Source organism: Falco peregrinus, chromosome 8 (assembly GCF_023634155.1).
Source record: "Falco peregrinus isolate bFalPer1 chromosome 8, bFalPer1.pri, whole genome shotgun sequence".
In the NCBI taxonomy this organism is placed as follows: Eukaryota; Metazoa; Chordata; class Aves; order Falconiformes; family Falconidae; genus Falco; species Falco peregrinus.
In genome coordinates this window covers 16,414,566-16,438,191 of record NC_073728.1, presented here as the reverse complement: position 1 = coordinate 16,438,191, position 23,626 = coordinate 16,414,566, and the positions used below count along the sequence as shown (strand labels likewise).

Here is a 23,626-nt window from a genome sequence, read left to right as displayed (position 1 = left end):
AATTTTTCATATAAACAACTGAGTGTATATGTACAAGACAGTAGTTGCTTAACTTACAGTAGCCATTACCTTCCTCAATTAGGTACCAGGATGACCACCTGCTGATGGTTGTTCAGTTGACTTGAGGAGCTGACAGGAATGGAAATTGTACTGTTGCCTGTCAAAATGAGGGCCATCCATAGAGAGAAAAATGAGATTTGTGAGGGGAAAAAAAAAAAAAAAAAAGCACTTTGCAAACTTGACTTTGTTGAGGAGTCCCCCATATTACACATGCTCCTGGTGTGTATGCAGTGAAGCGTTACTTAATGGGTGTCTTGTGGTAACCACATCAAGCTCTGCATGTATCAAACATACATAAACACTTTGTTAGCATTATACAGCTGGGATGTGATTGTTGCCTTTGAAGTCAGCTATCTTCTGTTGGATTTAGGTTTGATAAGGACTTGTCAGTGTTAGGTTAATGGTTGGACTCTATGATCTTAAAGGCCTTTTCCAACCTAAACGATTCTATGATGCTGCAACTCAGAACAAGGACTCTGCCACAGAAAATACAGGCTTCAGGATGAAATGAGACAGCAGATAAATCTAAACAGAGAGAGATGTAAAAAACCCGTAGCATTTCGCAAGCTACAGAGAAATTATATTTCTTACCATTCTACATTTGGCAATAAACATATATGTAGACGTTACTTTTAGATAAAGAAGTGTCTGAGGTTTGTCCAGCCTTTTGCTGTTAAGATTCAGGGGTTTACTGGTGTCCAGTATAGGGTTGAAATTCTTCCATGTCCACAGGTTTGCGGATTAGTGCTTCACAGAATAAATGAGAAGCATCCAGTTCTGAACATACCAACAAATATATTTCCCGTTAATGAACAACAAATATATTTCACACTTTTGGTGAAAGAATCAGGTGTCTCTTAAATGGAATGGTTTATCACAAAGCTAGAAACACAGGTTTCTGGTTCTGTGTGCTGATCTACTAATAATACAAGAATTTAACAAGCCTATGTTTGTTATATGATGGTGTGTGGTATCTTCAGTTATGTCACTCTTAACTTGGTCATCTGGTTCAGATCTGGGGATAGCATGTGTCCTGATAAAGGAATATTGCAGAATCAACTCAAATATGCAGTACGTTTGTGCTGTAATATGGAAATGGGAGAAAGGCTTGTCAGCTGCCTATTGAACAGCATTGTAGCTTAATGCCTGAACCCAAATGTTGTCAACAGATACTGTTAAAATATTTACAGGCCTCAGAAAGGTTAAACAGCTGCCATAGAAGACAGAAGGGCTTCTTTAGTTACTGAGCTTTTCCTGATGAAAGAAATATATATATTTAAGGAGGAAAAAAACCACCAAAACATGCACATGTCTCAACAGTACAGATAAGCATCTCATTTTTTTAAGAAGTCATGTGTTCAGATAACTTTTCCAATATATCTTCTAGTGAATGGGAGGCTGCAGTAGAGGAGGATGGGAGATGCAACAGGCAACACCAAGAAATGAACACTATACTTGATTGTTCTCATCATAAACACTGTTTTAAGTTTGACAGTTCACTAAGGTTCCTCCATGCATCTGCAGATCTAAACATTAACTGTTTTATTTCTGCGCTGATAAAGTATTTGTTTGTGGTAATGTTTATTCTGATATTTAAAGCATTTATGATACTCTGTCGAATTTATGGTTGAGGATTACATGTACCTATGGTAAGTAATAGGAATAAGTGTTTAAATAATTGTTTGACTGTTGAGTAACACTGCTAACTATGGCTGTGTAAAATTAGGAATTAAATTTACCTGTAAGAATGACTAATTATATGAGTATCTAAAAGCACAAAGCACAGCATATTTTAAAACAACGAGGATATTTAAGAAGTTAAATTCCAAAGGCTTTAAAGGCTTTTCAATTCTTTATCTAAAGCACGTTTGAGGGAGGCACAAACAAAATCTCAAAATAAATTCATGGTTAAGTGCTACCCTTACATAGCACAAAGAGCATACAATCAAAGCTGATGCTAAACCTTTAATTATCTAATAGATAGCAATTTAACACAGAAAACATTTTTTTATTTATATAACCAGTCCTAGTAATTCTGCCTTTTAGACTGAATTTGAGGCAGGGGAGGGATAGGGATGAAGACAAATCTTTGAGGATATATTCCTGAAGTCTGAATGAAAACGGTGAGTTTGCTTTTAATCATTAATGTAGGGAGAATTGGTACTGTTTTTATTGTAAATTATCATTCACCAAAATCTGCCTAAGAACTTGTATGAGTGTCCCATAAGACATTTAAAAACTAATAAGGAAGTGAAGGCAAGGTTGAAAAGGTAGCACTCTCATTGGAAAGAAGAATTTAGCATTAATGCCGTAACAGTCTGTAAAAAGAGAAGTGAAAATGGAACAGTCTGAGTTTGACTCGTTCATTAAGATAGCAAGATTATTCTTTTCCTAATAATTTTAGGAAAACATCGCATCTTCATATGGTTTACTCCCAGTTTTCACTTGGAATGTGGACGAATTTAGGAACAAAAAAAAGTTTTAAAAGTTGTTGAAGCTTCTTATTCTAAAATTATCCTGCAAAAAGAGTAAATGCTTGGCTTCTGTGGAAGAGTGATGGAAATGCTAACTGACAATATATGTGGGGGCATCGGTCCAGAGTTATCAGTGACATAATCCTCATAAGTTTTATAGAAAGTGTTTGTGGTGGATGCAGGCTGCTTGAAGTCACCTTACTAACTGTCAATAAATGTTTGGCTAATGCATTCAATGATATAAAACTTGTTACTCATTTACCTGTGCTTTTGCTGAATTTTTGACTGGATGAAATGAACAGTTTTGTTGATAAACGACTGAAGCTTCATGGGAACTGTAGGCTAAATGGTTCAGCATTTTCTAAGAAGCAAGGAGGGAAAAGGCTTTATTTTTAATTTTAAATTATTTTTAATAACAATTTTGGTTAGATCTGTAGTGTTCATGTGCATTCGAGGGCAAACTTGGAATCTGGGAGGGAAAATACTGTGATAGGAAGGGATGGTCCTTTAGTATTTGTTATGTATAATAACATAAAATGCAAAAAAAGTTTCAAAAATGGCAATAAGTACAGTGACTCAGGTATGACTGCATACAGGTTTTTCTCCCCAGGACCCTGCATTGCTCACAATACTGGAATGGGTAAAAGCTTTTGGAAATAAAGCAGGGTATAGAGAACAAGGGTGTTAATTGCAGAAATCTGGCCTCATTATTTACCTGTACTACTCATTTAAAAGCTGTACCAGTAGAAGTGCAGAGAATGCCAAGCAGCAGTTGCACAAGTAACGGAAAATCGGCTATGCCCTAGTTTTTGAATCTTTCATTTTTTTTTAAGGGTGCTTTTGGAAAGCAGATTTGGGGGGTGGGGGTTATGCTTTCAGTTTATAGTTATCTGCAGTAGAATGTTAGGTTATGGTGAGGTTGAGAAGACAAACAGCTAAATCCATAGCCAAAGAAATAAAAATTTGCTTTAGTTAAATTTGGTGTAATCACATGACACTGAATGAAATACAGACTTCTTTTTGATAAGCTGTACACAAGTTCTCAGCCTATCTGCTGGAAGACTTGACAATATTTAGCTGTTGATTCATTGAAATAATAAGCTGATGCTTTTACTGCACCACCCAGCTTCCTTTCAGCCTGCCTGTATTAAACTTTTATTGTCTCTTGCATCACACTGGAAGTTAGAAACTTTATGGGGCAAAAGCTGGCATTGTGTGTGTTGTTGCTAAAGCTCAGTGCTTTTCTCATGTAGAATGATGGCGGAACTTCGAGTTTCAAAGCAAGCATGAAACTCTAAACCTTTCTTAAGCAATAGTTTGAATTTTCATTACATTTAGGTTTATTTTGACACCATGTCATTTTGGTTGCCTTGGAGTTATTTAGGACGCTTCTTGTTTTCTTAGGCTTAAAATACAGCTTCTGCTTTTTACTACTGTTGGTTCATTATGTCAGCTTTGATGGGAAAAGTGAATATTAATAGAATGTAGTATGTCACCTTATGGTAAATTCCTGGTAAGTGCCCTGTGCAGTGGACTCTAGAAGGCTGAAATACTGTAGGCTGGTTTGTAAATGGAACTTACTTAGTGGTACTCTCTATCAAATGTGAAGACACTAAAATCCGAGCTCAGATTAACTAGATTCATCTCATGGATGGCATCAGTCACATGCTAGTTCCAAGCCACAAGGCTGTAATTGTATTGTCATTCAGAAACAACCAAAAAAACCACCCCAAAAAACCCAACCAAAAAAAGAGCAAAAGAAAAATAGAGGCTTTACTTCCATTTTAGTAAGAAAACTTTCATTTTTTTTTTCCAGTTTTGTGGGGGATCTGAAGTAGAAAGGAAACTGAGTAACAGCTCTCAGATGATTACCCTTTTAACTGCAAAATATTATAATTATTTTTATTGTTTTTGAAAAGAGAAGAAATATATTTAATCTGACTTGGAGTATTTATGAGCTACATTTTATCATGATTGACAGCTATAGATTTATTTTGGTATAAATCTCTGTGCTAAACAAAATTTCTTACCTTGTCCCAAAATAGTTCTTTCTGTCATGATTCACTGCAGTTTCCCATTTATGAAACAAAACACCCCCTCCTCTTTCTTTTAATTCCAGAAATGGAACAGAATGCTTGTGTGAATTTTGAAAAAGGAGGTTTATAATTACTTGCCAGGAGCCTTTCTTCTTTTGGATCAACAGCTGACTCCAAAATTAGTGTTGTGATTAAAATGAAAAATTGTGCCTAAAGGCGATTTCCTTGATAATTAGAATTGATTGATCGATTGACTTTATCGAGGCAATTTAGCCAGTTTAGAATAGCTTCTCATGAAGTCTTTTATTAATTCTAAGTGTAGTATTGCTGCTATAAGTGAAGCTTTTCAGGTTTTATTTTGGCATTTTACAGATTTGAAAGGTTCACAGAAAGCATAAGCACTTTGACGTATTTCAGAATAAAGACTGCTTGGAGATCTTGTGCTGAAAATGTTGCCTTTTTTTGTCTGAAAACATGAGTAGGAAAAAGCTTCCTTAAAACAAACCTTCTAATCCCCCAATGAATAGTTTTATTTCAAACAGTCTTGAGAAACGTTCTACAAGTCTGCATTAGGCAGACTACTGCCATTATTAAGACTATTAAATTCACCAGTGCTCTAAAGGCAGTATTTCATGTTTAATTTCCTAACGTTACTGTTTGTACGCCTAATTCAGCCTTAACGCCAAGGGATTGTTCTTATTTTAAATATAATGCTTGGGGCTGGGGGATTAGTTCCCATAGTGCCAGTGCGATGCAATGGTGCTGCCTCTAAGCTGAACCCGCTGTGCAGGCTGGCTGCCTGTTTGATGGCTGCCTGTTAAATTTAACGACTTCAAACAACTGTCCTGTCAAACAAGTCGGGCTTGTCTGACACTCGGACTCTGAACTGCCCTGCAGGGAATTTTTGCCTTGAGAGCACGGTATGTGGCACTGCAAATAGCCTCGGGTGGATCCAGCTTTTGTTTTTAGCCACTTACAACTTCCTGAACGGAGCTATAAAAACTGTACTGAGCTTTGCCCTTACAGTTGTGACTGTTTGCTTGAACCCGTAGTAGAAATGGAGGCTACTGTTAAATCGAAAAGCAACACTTACATAAATACATAAATAGTGTCGGTTTGAAACATTGGGTAAATGTGCCTGTATTCCACAGGAGTGTTTCAATGCCGCTTTTGTGTAACATGTTTTCATTGAACTTAAAGTAGGCTGAAAGAGTTCGGTACTACCTGGCTTGATACGAATTTTAAAAATGTGCAAAAAAATTCTTGCTGAGCTTCTTGCATAGGCAAATGAGTTACTGGGGGGGAAAAAAAGAAAGACTGGATTAAAACATTTCTTTGTCATTCATTTAATCACTCTTCATAAACAGCAGAGAAAAATATTGTAATGTCTAGAAAATTTAGTATATCAAAGACAAGAGCCTGCCGCAAATCAGTGTAGATTTTGGTTGTCGTTTTTAACTTCATTGCTTCAGAGAATGTTACATTTGTCAGAAGGGCATTTGACTAGACCTCCTCTCTGCCATCGCCTTTGTTTGTGGTGTGAAACACTGAAGTACGTGTTGACATTGAGAGCTTGTTTCCCAGTTTCACCAAGTCTAAAGATGGCCTTGCTAGAATTTATAAATATATACGTAAACTGTTAAAATGTTAGATTTCATGGGAAACTTGCTGTTTGGCAGCGTTTAGGCACAGTATTGCTATGCACACTGTAGACCAGTAGACTAGTTTCATTTAGCAATTATTTTTTTTCTTTCTAGCATTGTAGTAATTGTTGGTAAAGAAAAAACAAAACAAAACACAAACCTGTTCTGGATGTCTTGCGGGTAATGGTATGGTGTTTGGGGTTTTTGTCTTTTAGGTACCAGTTAGAAACATTGTACTGCTCAGGCCTGGCAGTCTTTCTTTATAAAGTGTAAAGACACACGACAGCTATTACTGTGCGTAGAGGATTGTAAGAAAATGGAGACCTAAAGGGTGGTGTGTTTTCTTGCTGGGAGGTTTGAGTTTTTGTTGTTGTGTGTGTCTGTGTGTGTTTTTGTGTGGTGTTTGTTTGTTTTGGTTTGTTTTTTTTTTTAATGAAAACCAGAAGTATTTAAGGAAGGGAAGGAACATGGAAGTATTTTCCCTTTTAGGTGCTCTGAGCTACATATGATTTAATAGGTTTAAAGTACTTATTTTTTTTCATTACTGCAGGTGAATGACTTACTATAGCTGTTTCACAGGCCTTCATTACACTATGCTTAGGCTCTGCAGACTTGTGGCTATCAACTTTTTTGGTTTGGTTTGGATTTTTGTTAGGCTCGCACATGTCCCTACAATGACAGCCTTAAGATAGCCTTGTTAAAACTCTGGTTGTTTCAGTTTATTACTATGAAGTGAAATGGCTAATATAAGTTGGATTTTAGCTTCTTGGAATTTCAGTCTGTGGTAGAAATTATCTTCCAGAAGTTTTAAAGCATACAGTTTCTATATAGTTATTATTCAAAGAAGATACAGAAATTGGTCTTGCATAAAAGCTAGGCAAGTTTCAGGTAAATGAAATGCTTCGGCTTGTGGTTTAGCTGCAAGGTTTTGAAAAATCAATGTCTTCTTATCTCCTAGTGATTGGAAGGAAAGTTGTAACTGGTGAAAGGTGTTTTATTACCATGTGCAGCTTCTGTCTGCTTTTACTGCTGTTGTCGAAATCAAAAATTTCCTTCTGTATTTTTTGCTGATCTCATAGGGCATGTCTGCAGAGTCTGTGTGGCAGGACTGGGAAACAATACCAGTCTAAAATTGGTTTATCACAGTTTGTCCTTGAAGTGTATTACCAAAACATACATTGTTTTGTAAGCTGGGCTTTAAAAGCACCGTGCGTCTTCAGCCAGCACCAGGGAAAACATTTGGAGATGTGGTCTGACATACAGCCTCCAGCTACCTGTGTGCAGAACGACAACAAAAGGGTAATTATGAAAGTAGGGAATAAGAGAATATATTCCATAGGTTTCACTGCTTTTACTGGTAATAAGACTTTAGAGTATTCAGGATGCTTTATTATGGTCTGGCTAAGTTAGACTGCTTCCTTAGGAGGACTGCAGGTTTGATGGAGGAGCTTGCTATTTATAGTTGATCAGTTGGAGCTGGGGTTGAAGTTCAGTGATTTGTTGCATCACAGAACTAAGTGTTGCCATACCCATGGGATGCAGTCTTCTGCCATGTGGTAACACAGGTATTTGTCAGACTGCAACATATCCTGGCTTGGAAAGTTGATCTTTGAAAAACATTGGCATTGAAAAACACAAATACATTCATGTTAAAGTTAGGTCGATTTGTGTTCTGCTGTTAACGTGACTTACCATTTCACCACTGAGAAGATACAGGATAGCTGAAAAGGTGGGTGGGAAGAGAACTCAACAGAAATAAATTCTAAAATTCACTGAATTTAAACTTCAGGTTAAATGGCCCAGCTCATGTAAAAAAAAAAAAAAAAAGTTCAAGATAAAGATGCTGGGTAAGATAAATGCAGCATACGTGGTGCACAGGAAGCAGCTGATACCCATTACTACTGTCTTTATTACGAAATTACAATTTTAAACCAATATAAAAAGACTCTTTTTTTCCTCCTAAACTTATTTCTGGTTTGGGAAAGTAAAAGAAACATCTGAAACGCATAGGCTGGTCTTCAGAAATGTGTGTTTAGCTGTGTTTTGGGAATGGACGTTTTTGTGTACTTTGCCATGGGTAGTTTAATCTCGTAAGTTTTCTTTCTTAAAACTTCTTCAGTAAACTTAAGATTTCTTGCAGTTTTCAACAGATGGCTGGTGCATGGGGCTGGGCTGATTGCTGCTAATAAAGAAAAAGGAAAACCTGAGTCAGGTTCAAAGTTGGAAAGCTGTTTTTAGCTTGTTTCTAACATCTTCAAAGTAACTTAGGTGTCCAAATTTGTAGCAAAACTGTTAAATGTTGGGTCAGTTTTTCCTGGAATGGTGTACTCCTAGTTTGTAAGTCTTAATAAAAAAATCAATTTCTGGAAAGATGACATAATTTCTAGTATATGGTTTATAATGGAGATTTATTTCTCAGTGTTTCTTACGTTGCTAAAGTGATCTTGTTTACTTTTTGCCTTGATCTTATTTTTCCCCCCCCTGGTGATGTTGAGTTAGTGCTATTGTCTGGATGGAAATCTCAAACTCAAAATGAGTCAAGTGTCATGTAAGCTATTTTCTGCTGGCACGTACCAGTAGTGTTATCTGATATTTTGATATCAAAGCTGATTATTTTAATAGCTTGGAATAATATATAAATAATTGGCTGGCAGGTAGAAGGGAGTTGGGTTAAATAGCATGCTGCAGGCAGCGATCAAAGAGTACTGCAGTTCTTGATTTTTACCAGAATTGGGATCAGTTTTAGTAGCAAATTGAATGGAGCAGTATGTGCACTACAGGTAAGCAAAAACTTTTGGCCTTTTATAACATCTGTGGCCTACTCCAGTTATCTACATAATTACTTTTTCTTGCCTATTTTTTCTGCCAATGTTCTCTCTTACTGCTAGGTCTACACTGATAGCCTGCCAAAGGCATTATAGTTTAAGGATAACGAGGGTTAACTTCATCTTAAGCTTGAAGATGATTTAGGCTATATCATTAAAAAGGAGCAAGCAGACATTGAATCTAATTTTGTCTTTTGTTTTCCTCTTACCTTTCTCTCATCTATAACCTTTTGTTAAAGCAATTTTAAGTCAGATAATGACATTATTTGCACAGCTTCCTTCATGGTACATGACCAAGGAAAACTGAGTTTTCTTAGAAAAGTTTACTGTCAACAACTAGTGATGAGCCTCAGCTGTGTCAACAATCAATTTTAATTTTGTAATATGAATAGAATCTATTTAGTAATTCATGTAATATTTCAAGGAGAACTTGTCCATGCCAAGAAAAAACAAAGCAGTTCAACAAAAAAAAAGTCAAATGAGTTCAGTTTTTGCACATGCATGGGCACTATCATTAGGGACATGGACATGTGCATATGGCAGTTTCTGTTGGTTACTTTGCCATGGATGCCATTGCTTTGTCCTGTGTAGCCTGAGCTATATTGTAAGTGCTAACATCATATTCTAGTGTTCCTCATCTTTATGATCCTGTGAAATAGCTTGCATGTGGCTAAAATAAGTTGCTGTGAATTACCAGAAAGTTAAAGCTTTAAATGTACAAACATTTTTAAAAGCCATAATGTCTGAAGACCGCATCTTCTGCTACTTCTGGCTCATTCTTTAGGGTGTTAGTAAGTCTTGCTTGTTGCCTATCTTTTGGTTTGATTTTCAAGGTGTTTGATCTCTGAATCTAAGAAAAGTGTATTCTGTATTCACCTATTAAGATAATCTTAATCAACCTCTGTAGCTTAAACTAGTATCTTGGAAATCTTAAATTTATTCTTTATCTCAACAGCTTCCTTCATTCTGTATGTTGCAGTTTGATCTTGACGGCAATTAATGAGCATATGTTTAAGATAACTTTATTGTTTGGTAGTTTAGTGCATATTAAATGTGAGAACAAGGCTACGTTACACTTACAGGGTGTGATACCTTTTTGACAGATTTTTAACAGAAAAAGAAAGGGAGTGAAAAATTGAAAGGGGAATAAAAGCAGAAATGAGAAGAAAGGTTATGAAGGAGGGATAGATTAGGAATGAAGTGGAAGAAGGGGAAATAAGGAAAAATGAACAGGAAAATGCAGTAAAGGCAGTGGAAGCAAATAATCAGACCAGATAGGTGTCTAGCTAAGGATTTTATTTGGCACCTGTTGTCACAGTATCTGAACACATGTCATATGTAATAGTGATAGTGAAGTAAGCCATGTCTGGGTGTTTCTGACATTCTTGCTTGAGTTAGAGGGGTCTTGGGGTTATGGGGAAGGGTGAAGTCTAGAATGAGAAGGAGATTCCCATGTGTTGTAACTCTTGTACTTGCTGTGGAAAGATGCTGTTAGTTTTGCTGCATTTCAGATTCTGGATTTCTTGGATTATTTTTTTTTTTTAACCCCCTGGGAAGCTGTTTTGTAGGTAGCTATTTTGCACTGACAGGACTCTCTGTCTACCTTTCTTGGTGACTCTTTTATATTGACATTACCCCAGAATGCTGTCCTTAGTTATTCATAGATTGCTCCTTGGTCTTAACACTGCAGGGAAATGTTATTAGGAAACATCTATGGTGATATAAAGGAAATAAACAAAAAGAAAGAGATACAGAAGAAGCAAAAGAGAAGGATGAACAAAAAAATCTTAAAACTTCTGCAAAATTTTCTAAGTTATAGAGTGGATGTAGAAATAATTTGAAATCTGTAACACTTTAGGCAAATATTTTAAAGTTATTTTGAAAATTATTTAGAACATAAAATGTGGGACTGCATGGGTGCGTATTAATGGACATGCCTGTAAAGTCTTTGTGGAGGAATATGTTAGCCATGCTCTGGCAGCTTGCATTTGAAAATTAAGTGAGACTAGCTCAAATCACATATTTTGACAGAATTTTCCTGTGGTGGTCTAGTATCTTTCCTCCCAGCTGACACAGTACCCAGCCGTGAGGAACTGCTGGTCACGGAGTCTGTGTGCTCTACTAAGAACAAGTAGGAGGCCTAAATTTAAATTCCTGTCTGTTTTATAAGTATCTAGTATACAAGTCACAGGCTCTGCATTGCCTCTTAGAACACTTCATCTGGCTCTAATGTACCGCTAGCTGCTTCCTTACGTGATCAATGAATGAAGCAAAAAGCAAATTTTGTGATTAGGACTGTCATTTAAGTTCTTATTTAATTTTATAAGCCGTAAAGAATTTTGTGTACCAACATCTGTGCTATCAAGACTAGAATATACTAGTAATTTTGTAAAGCTGGTATGTATTACTCTGGAGAGTAAGTGAAGATTGTTGGGGCGGGGGGGGGGAAGCTAAAATTTTTTGGTTGGCATTGGTGCTAGGAAGTGGGAACACATGAATTAACCAACAGAGCAAGAATGTCACATCAACACAACGTGGCTGAGACTTTCAAAGGGCAATTGTTTTTTAATTTAGTTTTTAAAATCTTTGTATTCCCTTCTTTCTCCCAGTTGAAATGCATTAAAGAAAAGCTTTCCATTCAAATTAATATGACAGAGTTGTTGACAAATGACCTTGAGTACAATATTGCTTAATGTTCTCTTCTTTTTTACAGAAAGATCCGGATTACCTGAAGCTCTGGTTGGATAGTTTTGTTTCTAGCTATGAACAGTTTCTGGATGTGGACTTTGAGAAGCTGCCAACTAGGTATGTAGAATTACAGACATGTTCATCTTTGTTTGATATCTAAACCAGACCTGGCTGAGAGCCCAGACTTGTTCAATGGCATTACTGCCTTTAAACAAAAGAAAAATTTTTAGTTGTTGAGTGGCAGTCCTATTCTTTTGAAGGTCAAGTTGGGTTGGGAATGATGAAACTAGGCAGATACTGGTATTTGTACTATATCAGGACATGGCATGGGTGTTTGCTTGTTCTTGCTCATAGAAATATAATCATTATTCCTTGTCCATTTTTTGAATAAGTGTTCATTAAATGTTGCATATGAAATCGTATCAGTCAGTATTAGTGCTTGGTATATGTATCAGCAATGACTGAAGAGAGGATGTAGGTAAAGAGTTTTGTAATTTTGTTTCAGGGATTGCTTTAAGATTAAGTATGAGATGAAATGCGTCATGAAAGTTTTGGATATCTTACCTGAAAACCTTTTAAAAAACAAAATACGCACAAATGATAGACTTTAAAGGAATTTCTTTGTGAAGACTTCAGTTCAGGGCAAGAGTATTGCTGACTTCACTCATGTTATTGACCACAAGTTCTCAGGTACAATCATGAGGTGGTACTGAAGTATGATTTTGGAGTTTCATACTTGTATTTTGAATTTGTCTGCTGTGTTCTAAGGATTGTATTTTCAAGACTTTGCAAATAAGAAATAGAAATTTAGGCGCTGGATATTTTCTCTTGCTTTTGAGATGCTTGCATGAACTAAGGGTTTTAAGAAAAAACAGTTGTTGTAGGATTCAGAAATCATGTGAACTGGTGTCAGTATTTTATATTATGGGCGTATTATAGGTGATACCAGTACTGGTGTTTGAATGCAAAGAATGGCCCTCCTTGCATGGTGGCTGGAGTCCAAGCCCTATTGAAATCAATGGAAATTCTTTAATGGGCTTTGGATCAGATCCTGTTTGAAGTGTAAGTGATAGTTTCTACTGTTACAAGGAAATGAAGAATGCTGCAACTGGATCTCAGTGGATAAAAAATGGGCTCCTTGGCTCTTTGTATTAACATTTTCCTCATAATGCCTGTACGAATGCAAGATATGTACTGCACTTACCATTAAGCCAGACTTTCAAATTAATTCTGTCCTCTTTCAGAAGATTCGTTTTCTTTGCAGTGTCAAAAATGCATCTGACTCTTTAGTTAAGGAAAAAAGTTTATCCTTTGTTACAAGTTATTTTTAATATGCTATTTAAAATTGAAATCTGAAGAGTCAAAGAGATTATCTTGGTACTTCGGGTTTTTAAAGTATTTTTTGGTTTATGTGTGTTCGTGGCTTTTTGGCCTTTACAGTAGCATAACAAAAGACAAAAACCAAACGTCAATTTTAGCAGCATCTTCATTGTGCTAAATGATGTTTTCGTGAGCATAAAAATAGCGTGTTTTTCTGAGGTTAATGACAGGATTAGTGATTTAGACTGGAAGAATAGGCCCATGTGGATTTGGACTCATTTGTGTAACAGATGTAGAGAACATGTATCAAAACAACATAGGGATGAAGGCAGATCATTCCTGTGCTTTGATGGCTGGATTAAATATTATGCTGTTTGAGAGCAGACATTAGAATTTACAAAAATTGCAGTTTCAGCCCTTATCTGCGTTTGTGAGATAATCAGGCATGTGAAGAGTGACGTTTCTCTGGGATTTGTCAATATATATTGCAGGCATTTACATTGTGGAACTGGTACTACTGAGCCCACAAAAAAAGAACAAGTAGGTCACTGTGGAATTACCCAATGCTGATTTCCAGTGACTCTTCTCTTGGGGCCATAGGGCCCTCTGGACTCAACTTTTTTTACTGGAGTTTCTTATTAAATAACAAATTCTGTCTTTTGGTCTTGGAAATTGTGTGATGTTAACCAAAATGAGCAACTGAGTGGACTAATACTTTTTTTTTTCCTTATATAAATCTTGGTGTGCTTTACAGCTACATGCCTGAAAGACCTTGTGTACTGAAGGGCAAATGCCGGGAAATAATGAAAAACTGTGTAGGGAGAAGAAAGCTTGTACAGATTGCTGGACAAAACTAACCTTTTGGAAGACTAGCATGAAGTTTTGTGTCCATGTAAAACATATGTGGGTTTTTTAGCATCCAAAAAGACACCACTTAAGAAATGTAATGAAACTATTAGTGGTTTGGGGTTTTTTTTCCCTGAAAGAAGGACTCTTAATTGGCACCGTCACTTGCTGATTTAACTGGTAAGAATATTTCTTCTAGAAATTAAAATATATAATTTCCTGAAATCTGCTTTGGAAATCTGAGAGATGCTACATAGTGCAGAATTAGGAAATCTCATCTCTAAATATAGAGGATGAGTGTATCCACTGGTATGATTTGATTGTGTAAGTAGAGCTTATACAGTTATGCAGCTTATAGGCTTATACAGCTTCAGTTCTCCTTCCATCTTTGTGCTTCAGTCCTGCATTTTTAAGTGAAATGGTTCATTAATGGTGTTTTCAGTGATTTTACTGAAAAGGTGAAAATAGCTATGCTGGTGACTTCGAGCATTGAGCACCTGTCTGTTCTTTCCCTAAAAACATTTATTCATCTGGGATGTATTTACTGTGAAAAGAATAAAACCTTTACCAGCTGGTGGGAGGTTTTTTTCCCCTTCATTGAGAGAGAGAAATTGTCATTTGGTTTAATATGTTTAGAAACAATAGAGGTCTCCAGAGTGTTGTCGTGCTCTTTTTCTGCTTTTGGTTTGCCTGATCTCGAGCAAAGGAACTTAAAGGAGGCTAATGTAAAGGATATACCATAGAAACCATACTTCGTTAACTTACTGACTTCAAACCTACATAAAAATGATGCAGGAATCATGATAGGAATGCTGATTACATTGTTTCATGGTTGTTGAAAAGTAAAGCCTGGGTTTCTGCAGCACTTTGTTTCAAAGTGCTTACCACTGGCAAAGGAGAGGTTGAAAGTCCCGGTGTGTGAGTTTAAGGTGTAGTAGGTGAATAAATTCAGAGACTAATTTAACTTCCTTTCAAACACCCAACTTGGCAGTTTATATTGCTGCATAACTATGTTAGTGTAATGCAAGGAAATTATAAATGAACCCAAATATGTCAAGGTATTTGTCACATTTTTGAGGCAGGGTATCAGCAGTCAAATAAGAATGTCACTTAAGGTATGATTTTTGTGATATTTTTTTTTTCCCATTCCTTTTGGAATATTTCATTTACACAGCTAGTCTTGTTGGGAGAAATTAATACTACCTGTTCACAAACTTAACTTTCAGATATTTGTGGTGGTATATTAGTGATTTGCTCTGGGGGGAAAATAAGTTTGTTTATAAATATTTATATTTATTTATATACTCCATAATATGTTCAGTTTGAGTAATCCAGATTAGTATTTCCTGTGCCAGTCTCACATAAGGCAGTAAATTCTCATGGGTTGTGCAGTAGCACAGACAGGCAGCTACTGCAGAGAAAACATTCCTCGGGACATGAGGCATGAAAGGTATGCTGTTTGCTCCCTTGTAACACATTTTATGGTCTTACTGGAAAATACTTGTTGGCCATTTTAGGGAAATTATATATGATTTCAGATGTCAAAAATTATGGCATTCCTAATACAGAGATGGCGAATTATCAGACTATGAAGAACCATGCTTACGGTCCCAGACGGTATGGATCTGCTGGCATCTTGAGGTGTGAAGCTGCTATCACAGAAATTAGGATTTTGTTCCTGGCAGTTGTGTTGGAAAAAGTAGTTGCTCTCAGTTTTGTGGTTAGTGTGTCTATCAGTTTAGAGCCTAGGCCCTATAAAATTTGTTAAGACTTTCTGAATCCCAGGATCTGAAAAGCAAATTGCACATCTAACTGGGAAGAAGCAAGGGAATGAACAGTATTTGGTTCTCTGTATATGTATAGATAACACTTGTTTTCTAGGTCATGGGAGCTTGCTGCTGCTGATACCTGTCTGGTTTTACTACATTGGGTCTTAGTTTTTCCCTTCTGTATAGGCTTCCTTTTCAACTTTAGAAGCTAAACAATGTATTGTTCCCCATTTCCCTCAAAAAATTGATATCACAGTGTTTAGTGTCCATCATTGCATTTCTCCACGCTTTTTGATGCTTATCCGTGTACAGATGTATGTATGCAAGTGTCATATTAGTGAAGTTTTGAGCTAGCTGAATTTTTTTTGTTGTAATTTTCTCCCCGGCTTTTGGCCATGTTGAAGGCTTTGTAAGCTGTAAGGCTTTTGCTTGTGTCTTTCGTTTCCTGTGTAGAGTTCATAGAGAATGTGTCAGGGTGAACAGCTGATGCCAAAAGCAAATTCTCTTTAGCATGTGCAACAGTGGATAAACAGTCTTCATCCCAGAGAATGTGCTAACACATCTATATATTTCTATACTGTTGCTGAAATGGGTTTCTGTATGCTGTTTCTGGATCATTGGTTTAGCTACTGGTTTTATGTGTGTGTATTTCTAAAAACGCTGCAGTTTAACAAAACCAATAGGTAAGAGGACATAATGTTCTTCAGGGCAGTGTCAGGCCTTGGTAGAGTTGTTACATTTAACACAAACACAACAGCCTCTCCTTTTTTTTTCTTTCTTTTTTTTTTTCTTTCTTCTCTCCTACAAATAATTAGATAGCAGAAAAAAACCCCTATTTGCTGGATTTATGATATCCAGAAACTAATAAGGATGTGTCAGCTTTTCATGCAAAATCGGTGTGCCACGAGTCAGATGGTTTTTTGAGGGCACCCTCTCCTGCACATTCAGACCCTGATTTTCAAGTCTTCCTTGGTTTAGTCTTATTGTGAACAGCTTTATTTTTGTATTTAGTCTTATTTTTATGGCTTTTTGTAATTCATCTAAGATAGACATGAGGTTCACTGTGGATGAATGCCAGCTGGCTTCAATAACTGTTTAATAATTGGTATTTCTTTATTTGGGCACTTTAAATCTTCAGTAGAAAGTTGACAATGTTCCCCTTGCGTTTAGTTCTCATGTTTCATTCCATTGTGGCCATCCCTTTCCTTATTTAGGGATTTTCCAGGCCACCTCTTTACCTGCTGAAGATCATGCAATTTCTGTGTGGCAATTAAGGCAGATAGCTGCATGGAGGAGCATTTAGTAATCCAGTTACGGATTTTTTAACTTTATTTTTTCAATGCAGTTCATTGCTTGGAAAAAGGAAGCTCAAGCTGGGCACATTGCCACCAGGCATTTGTGGTTCATTAGAGTTTGAGAGCCATCGGCTCGGTAACCTTTCTTGTAGAGGTTTACTGGAACACTACATGAGCATGTTGAAATTGATGGGTAACATGTCATTTGCATGATTAACAATTTTGTGTGTGATTTTTCTTTTCAGGGTGGATGACATTCCTCCAGGAATATCGCTGCTTCCTGATAATATTCTTCAGGTCCTCAGGCTCCAGTTACTGCAGTGTGTACAGAAAATGTCAGATGGACTAGAAGAGCAGCAGCAGGCTCTGTCACTTTTACTTGTGAAATTCTTTATCATCCTTTGCAGGTATTTGTTTTGATTGTTACCTCAACAAGGCTATTCAAGAAATCTTGATATAGCTTACAAATACAGATTCTAATGACACATACAATGTAATTTGACACCTCCTAGTAGAAACAGAAATGCCATTTCTCACAATCTTCAAAATAAAAGAAGGAATAAAAGAGAGGGAGGGAAGACATGCAATCATCTTCGTAATAATGTTTGCCATCAGAAATGGAATAAAAGGGGATTAGACACTAAATTCCTTGTAATTACATAGATATATCTATGGGAGTTCAAGATACGGTGTAACTGGTATGAGAAATACTTCTGAAAGAAACTGCACCCTCTTAACAAGAGCTTGATATGAAATCAGTGAGAGTGAGTTGTACAGGAAGAACTGTTTCACATTCTTAACATGCTTATAATTCCATAAACAGCTTAGGAAACTGATTTATTACCCTGTTAACGCAACTGGCTTCCTCCTGAAACTTACGCCTTATTTTGTAATTCTGTAGAAGCAGGTGAATAAACTGTTTTTAGGAATCTATTCCTCACTATTTCTTCAGCCTTGTATTGTAAACTGCATTAAGAGAGGAAGGAGATAAAATATAATTGGGAATCTTCTTTTCTGAGTATTTGAAGCAACTTTTTGTTCTTGAGTCTCTTGGCTCTCCTTACCCCTGAAACAATACAAAGGGCTGTAGGACAGTGTTTAAGCATCCTGGAATATTAAATATAAGCAGAGTAGATGGTGGTAATGTGTTTCTGAATTACAAGCTGTTGTCAGTCTTAATTGCTGAAAAGTTCTCCTTATGTCATCGCTTCAGTATCTGATCTTTGTGACTTGTCCTTAAAACTGAGGAATAACATGTCCCATGCTATTTCTTTGTTGTGTTCTAAAATAATTTTTCAGATGTTGTTTTCCTGGGGAGAATTTAAAGTGAATAAATGCTTTTAAGAAATATGTTTGCTAAAGTTCTAGGAAGTATATGTGCTAGTAGTATGGGAGAAGTGGAAGTTACTGTCTTTGTTATCAGATGTCATTTCTGAGCTTTCTATTTAGAGTATCCTGGGAATCTACTTAACCTCTGAAACCCCAAATTCTGGATAGAATTGGCCTACAGTGGAGTGACTCAGGCCTTTCTTTTCCTTCCTGTTAGAAGAAAACTTGTGAGCTCTGTTACTGTGACAGAAATAAACATTTAAGTACATGCAGTCTTTTGCAGAGTATTTTTGAAATGCTGATACACTTTTGTATAATTATAGATAGAATGCTAAAACAAACATTGTTTGAACTAGCCTCAAATGGTACACTGTGTCCATTTCTGTGGTTTTTATGTTGTCTTCATAGAAATTTGGCTAACGTGGAGGAGATTGGGATGTGTTCATACATTAACCATGTTATCACCATGACTACGTTATACATTCAACAGGTATGTGGTTAACAATTCTCATGTGTTGTTTTTGCCATCCAATACTTCCTGCTAGCCAATAAGTGTTGTGTAGGGAGCAGCTTGCGGGCTCAGAACTATTCTGGAGGGGATCAAGATTATTTTTCAAATTCTAGCAATCTTCTGACCAAAGCTTTCTTTTTTTTCCCTCAGTTAAAAAGCAAAACAAAAGAAAAAGAAGTGGCAGATCAGACCCCCATGGAGGAGTTTGTGAGACATGCCTTGGCTTTCTGTGAAAGTCTCTATGATCCATATCGAAACTGGAGGCAACAAATTGCAGGGTATGTGTGGACTAGGACAGGATTAGAAGTACTGTGTTTTATGATAACATTAGATGAATAATATGTAAAATTTCTGACAGAACTACTGCTGCTTGATGTTAAATAAAGAGTAGTTACATTGTATATTCTTCTGTTGCATTGTACAACTGTTAGAATTGATAGACTTGAGCACTTGATACTATGTTTTAGGGTGTTGGGTTTTTTTCCCCCGAAGATACACTCCTTAGAATAGAATGAAATACTTTTTTCTACCAAAATTAATGTAATGAAGTAGGCATACTTGAAACTGAACTTCGTTGCCACCAAAGTTGTCAGAGTACTAATATATCCTATTCCTTTTAGTGGAAAGCTGAGTTGTGGGGCTTTTTAAAAGGTGGGAAATGGAGAGACAGGATATGTGAGCTTATACATAGTCTTGGATAGTTAATGTGTTCTTCTGTTGTGTGTACAAGGGCTGAAGTTGTTTGTTCTTTGCTGCTGTCATTCAGAATTGCTTTTCCTTCAGGTCCTCAGTTTTATTTCTATCGGGATCATTTTAGCAAATGCATCAAATGTTGAATCTGTGCATGCAAATAACTATAGGCATAGAGATCTCATATCTCATGTGACCTAGTCTTGTAAAACCTCAGGTCCGTTCTTGCAGCATACATTCTTTAGAGCTAGTGCAGCATTTGTGCTAGCTCTGTGACTTGCATTTGTGCGGCAAGTCATTTGTCCAACTGCGTGCAAACAGAGCGGGGATCACGTGAGCTGTGTACTGTGGTTGCTGGAGTTTCTTTATAGCTCAAAATCTGCAGTGTGCCAGAATACTGCATAGATCGTAGTTTTCACAAGGCCGTTATGGAAACAAAAGGTGATGTTGTCAATAGCATCTTGAATCGTTGTGCGCCAAGTTTTAAGGACCGTGTAAGGATCGTAGATTCTGGTATTTTTGTGCAACGTGAGAATTCTGTTTTGTAAGACAGACGGTGAATTGACACCAGTTCTCACATATGGCCTACCAGTGTACTGTTAAGCTCTTCTCAGTTTTAGTGTAGGTAATGCCAGCACATCTCATGGTATCTTGGGTAGAGTATAAATACTCAAAGTCAGTGCATTACAACCAGTAAAGGGGCAGAATTTGGCAGTGAATCGATACAATCATGCTACAGAATAGTATTATGCTTTCTGAAACTGGATCTGATTTAAATATCTTTTAAAAAATATAATGTATTTACTGGCACTCTAGAAGTTAAAGCAGAATTAAATTTGAAGATATACCAAGAGGTATTTGGTTGTAACTGCTCAGCATGAAGGTTCTTCCATTGCTTCCTCCTTTCAAAAAACTAGCCCAGTTTTCTAAAGGGATGGAACAAGGAAGCCAAAAGGAATGGGGGATGGAGACCTGGTTGAATTAGGACAAAAGGAGTTATTGAGGATCACAGTGTAGATACGTTACATCTTTGAAAAGAAATTAGTAAGTGTATCAGTAGAACTATATCCCTTTAATTTGATGCTGCCCCACCCACACCTCCTCCCCATAATGAGCCCATCATGTTTTGTGCCCATTTCAAATTGCATGGTAAAGGAATTTTGCAGTCTAGCTGGTGGCTTAGTTAGAATAAGCAAGGAATAAATAACAGATTGCTGGCTATTTTTTTTTTTAACTAAACTGTAAAAGGTTAAGGTATTTCTAGGAGCTGAACAGTAAATATGGGATTAGCTGTGATACATTTTTTCAAGGTGAAATACTACTTGATCTTTTTTTTTTTTCCTTCTTTTTTTTTTTGATCCTGTAGGCAAAAGGTAACTCCTGATTTTTTGGCAGTCTTTTCTATTATGAAGTCATAAATAAGCAAGTCATAAACAAAGGTATCATGTCTAATTTCTTTGGTGTATCTTTTTTAATGTAATTGCAGACGTTTCCTTAGTACAGTTGAAAAGAGCAGACAGAAGTATAAACCAGCTTCCCTCACTGTTGAGTTTGTCCCTTTCTTTTACCGTAAGTATTATAAACAGCATGTTTAAAACTAGTCATCTTTGAAGGAGTGAATTCAGTGATTTCAAGTTCCTTTCCCCTAAGAATGCCTGATAAATGTAAAAGCCCCTTACTTGCTTTCTGAGGCTGAGTGAAGTGGGTTGCTTTGTTTGCTATTTTTTTTCTTTAAGCATCATCATCTTGCCATTCTTACTCATCTTTGAAAGCCTGAGTTTTTTCAGACTTTCTTTCAATGCCTAACATGATTTTATAGGGTTGGTTCTGTGAATTGCCAACTTTCCCATTTATTAGGGTACATACAGTGATTGCACGTAAGATCCCTGTAGCAACTGTAATGATAACTTGCATGGAGAAATCATCTTAGGAAAGTGTTCATGCATTTTTGTCTCTTAATATGGCTTAACAGCTAGAGAGAAGGGAACTGTGCCATCCAACTAGCAAATGCTCCTTGGACTGTAGTTTGGGAAACTGCTCTGTTTTGTCTCTGCTTAAGTCATTAAATGTCGCGATGGCTACTTTAGAATTCATGTGTTCTTACAGATTGGCTGTGTGGAAAAGGAGGACTTATGTGGCCGTGTTCTATACTTGAATCTTGGGAAGGTGGGATGCCCAGCTAGTTTGCCAGTTTCGCACACCAAAGTGCTAGGGCCAACAGAATTGAAGCAGCTAGTGCCAACAGAACTTAAGCAGCAGGAATATTCTGAAGGGGCGGGGGTGTGACTGAAGTCAGCCCTTTTTGCAGTTGTTAACTTGGCTTTAATAGAAAATAGGAAGGTTCTGTTCCTAGAGCGGTAGCATTTATGAATTCGGTGTCTCTAGGTTTAAGTTGGATATTCCTTGTGTTCCTTGAGATTCCCTCTCTCTGTAATGTGAAATAGCCTAGTTCCCCAAAAGACCAAAATGCTGATGCCAGGAAAATGCCTTTATCTTTGTGCCAAAGCACTGGAAACCCACTCTAAAAGCTGCTGCTGAGGAATGTCATCTGCAGGTTCCCTCCTCCCCATTCAGTGCATTGCACTCTGGTTCCTCCTAAATCCCTGGAATATTATATACTGTGACTGAGCTACAAATGTACTAATTAGCTGGCAGATACTCATCTGCTGGTTGGCCAGCTGGCAGGAAAGACAGAAGAAGAAATTGCTGAGCATGTGCTTTAGACAACTGCCATGGCAGCACTTATTTGAGGCTTTTTTGGTCTACCCAGTGTAATGATTTATTCACAATCTGCTAGGTACTGCTCTTTTGAATTTGTTGGATGCTTCCCCAAAAGATTCAGAAGCTGTAAATCAAGAGAGTGGTGGGACTAGCAGACTAACAGTGTGATCATCTAAGCTTTCTTTCCTTTGAAGAACAAATTAAAAAAATACCTGTGCAATTTCCTTTCAAAACAGGTTTATATATTCAGTATATAGTCAGAAGTCTTACTTGCTGATAATTGGTAATTGTCTTAAAGGTTATAGTATCATTTTAATCAATATAACATTCTTGCATTTTCAGTTTCTACTAAAATCTCAGTTTTTACAAACCCAAGTCATTATCAGTTCTATCTGATAAAGTTACTGAAAGTTTTATTGAAAGGTTAATTCCAAATAAAATAATCCTTTACAGTTTGTTGCAGCTACTTTGAGCCCAGTGTTATTGCTATAGCAACAATATCCAGGTTATATCTATTGCTAAGAAGAGTTCCTCAGGCTGTTTATAACTAATCAGATATGACATAAGAAGAGATGCAGCGTAATTAAAGACACTACTGCTAGAAAGGTTACAGACCTGCACAAGCAGCCCTAGGAAGTTTGGCTTAAAGGGGGCAAGCTCAGGGACTTTTTCTGAGCTACCTGCACTGCATATGGCAGTAGACTTTCTGTGCCAAAATTGCTCCAACCTTTGTCATTCTTGCTAACTGCTTGCATGTTAGCATGTCCTTCTATTTCTTATTAGTGTGGACAAAAAGGGCTCAATTTACATTATGAATCGGATCAACAGTTGTTGTATGTCTGTCGTTCTGTCAGCCTGCGTGAAAAGCTTTGTGCAAGCTGAAGGTCTAGCCTGTGAATTCCTGATAAATGTGGTCCTGTTGTGTTACTTTGATAATGCTGAAATTATTGTGTTTGTGTCTGATTTATTTAAAAGAAAGTGGAAATTACCTAGTTGAAATTTTGTTTAAAATTGCATGATGACAGGGAGCTTTGTTTATCATGTTATTTTTGGTAGGTTTTTTTTAAGAGGAAAAACTTTATCTAATTTAAATGACCAAAGTAAGGAATCCTTCTTTTTATTTAATCCAATCAGAATGCTTTCAAGAAAGTGAACATCTCAAGGAAAGCCTAAAATGTTGCCTGCTACATCTTTTTGGAGCTATTGTGGCTGGTGGCCAGGTAAGCATGTTCTAAACTCTTTTCAGTTGCTGAAGACTCCAAATGCCTGTTCATTGTTTAAGGCTTAGAAATATCCCATAACCCATAAATGAGAAGGATTTGTTATTGACTATGTATTGTTTGTTTGTCTTACAAAGTTTGGGGTCATTCTGTGCAATAGTATCTAAATGTGAAAAGCTAGGTCCTGATTTCAAATAAC

The 23,626-nt window shown here is 36.8% G+C and overlaps 1 protein-coding gene across 6 annotated transcripts in view; it reads left to right on the top strand.

Annotated features, from left to right (window-relative positions):
• Window positions 1-23,626, top strand: part of NBEAL1 (neurobeachin like 1) — an 89,294-nt gene that overhangs the window by 7,303 nt on the left and 58,365 nt on the right. For 5 of the 6 annotated variants that reach the window (XR_003554288.2, XM_055813068.1, XM_055813069.1 and 2 more), the window contains 6 exons: window positions 11,752-11,843; window positions 17,202-17,363; window positions 18,694-18,775; window positions 18,947-19,074; window positions 20,973-21,055; window positions 23,342-23,427. Coding sequence is in view for 5 of the 6 variants with exons in the window: in XM_055813068.1 (XP_055669043.1) it covers window positions 11,752-11,843; window positions 17,202-17,363; window positions 18,694-18,775; window positions 18,947-19,074; window positions 20,973-21,055; window positions 23,342-23,427 (633 nt within the window). In the remaining variant the exon portion in view is untranslated. Of the gene's footprint in view, window positions 1-11,751; window positions 11,844-17,201; window positions 17,364-18,693; window positions 18,776-18,946; window positions 19,075-20,972; window positions 21,056-23,341; window positions 23,428-23,626 lie in introns of those variants that run through there. The other variant, XM_055813071.1, reaches the window with a different exon arrangement.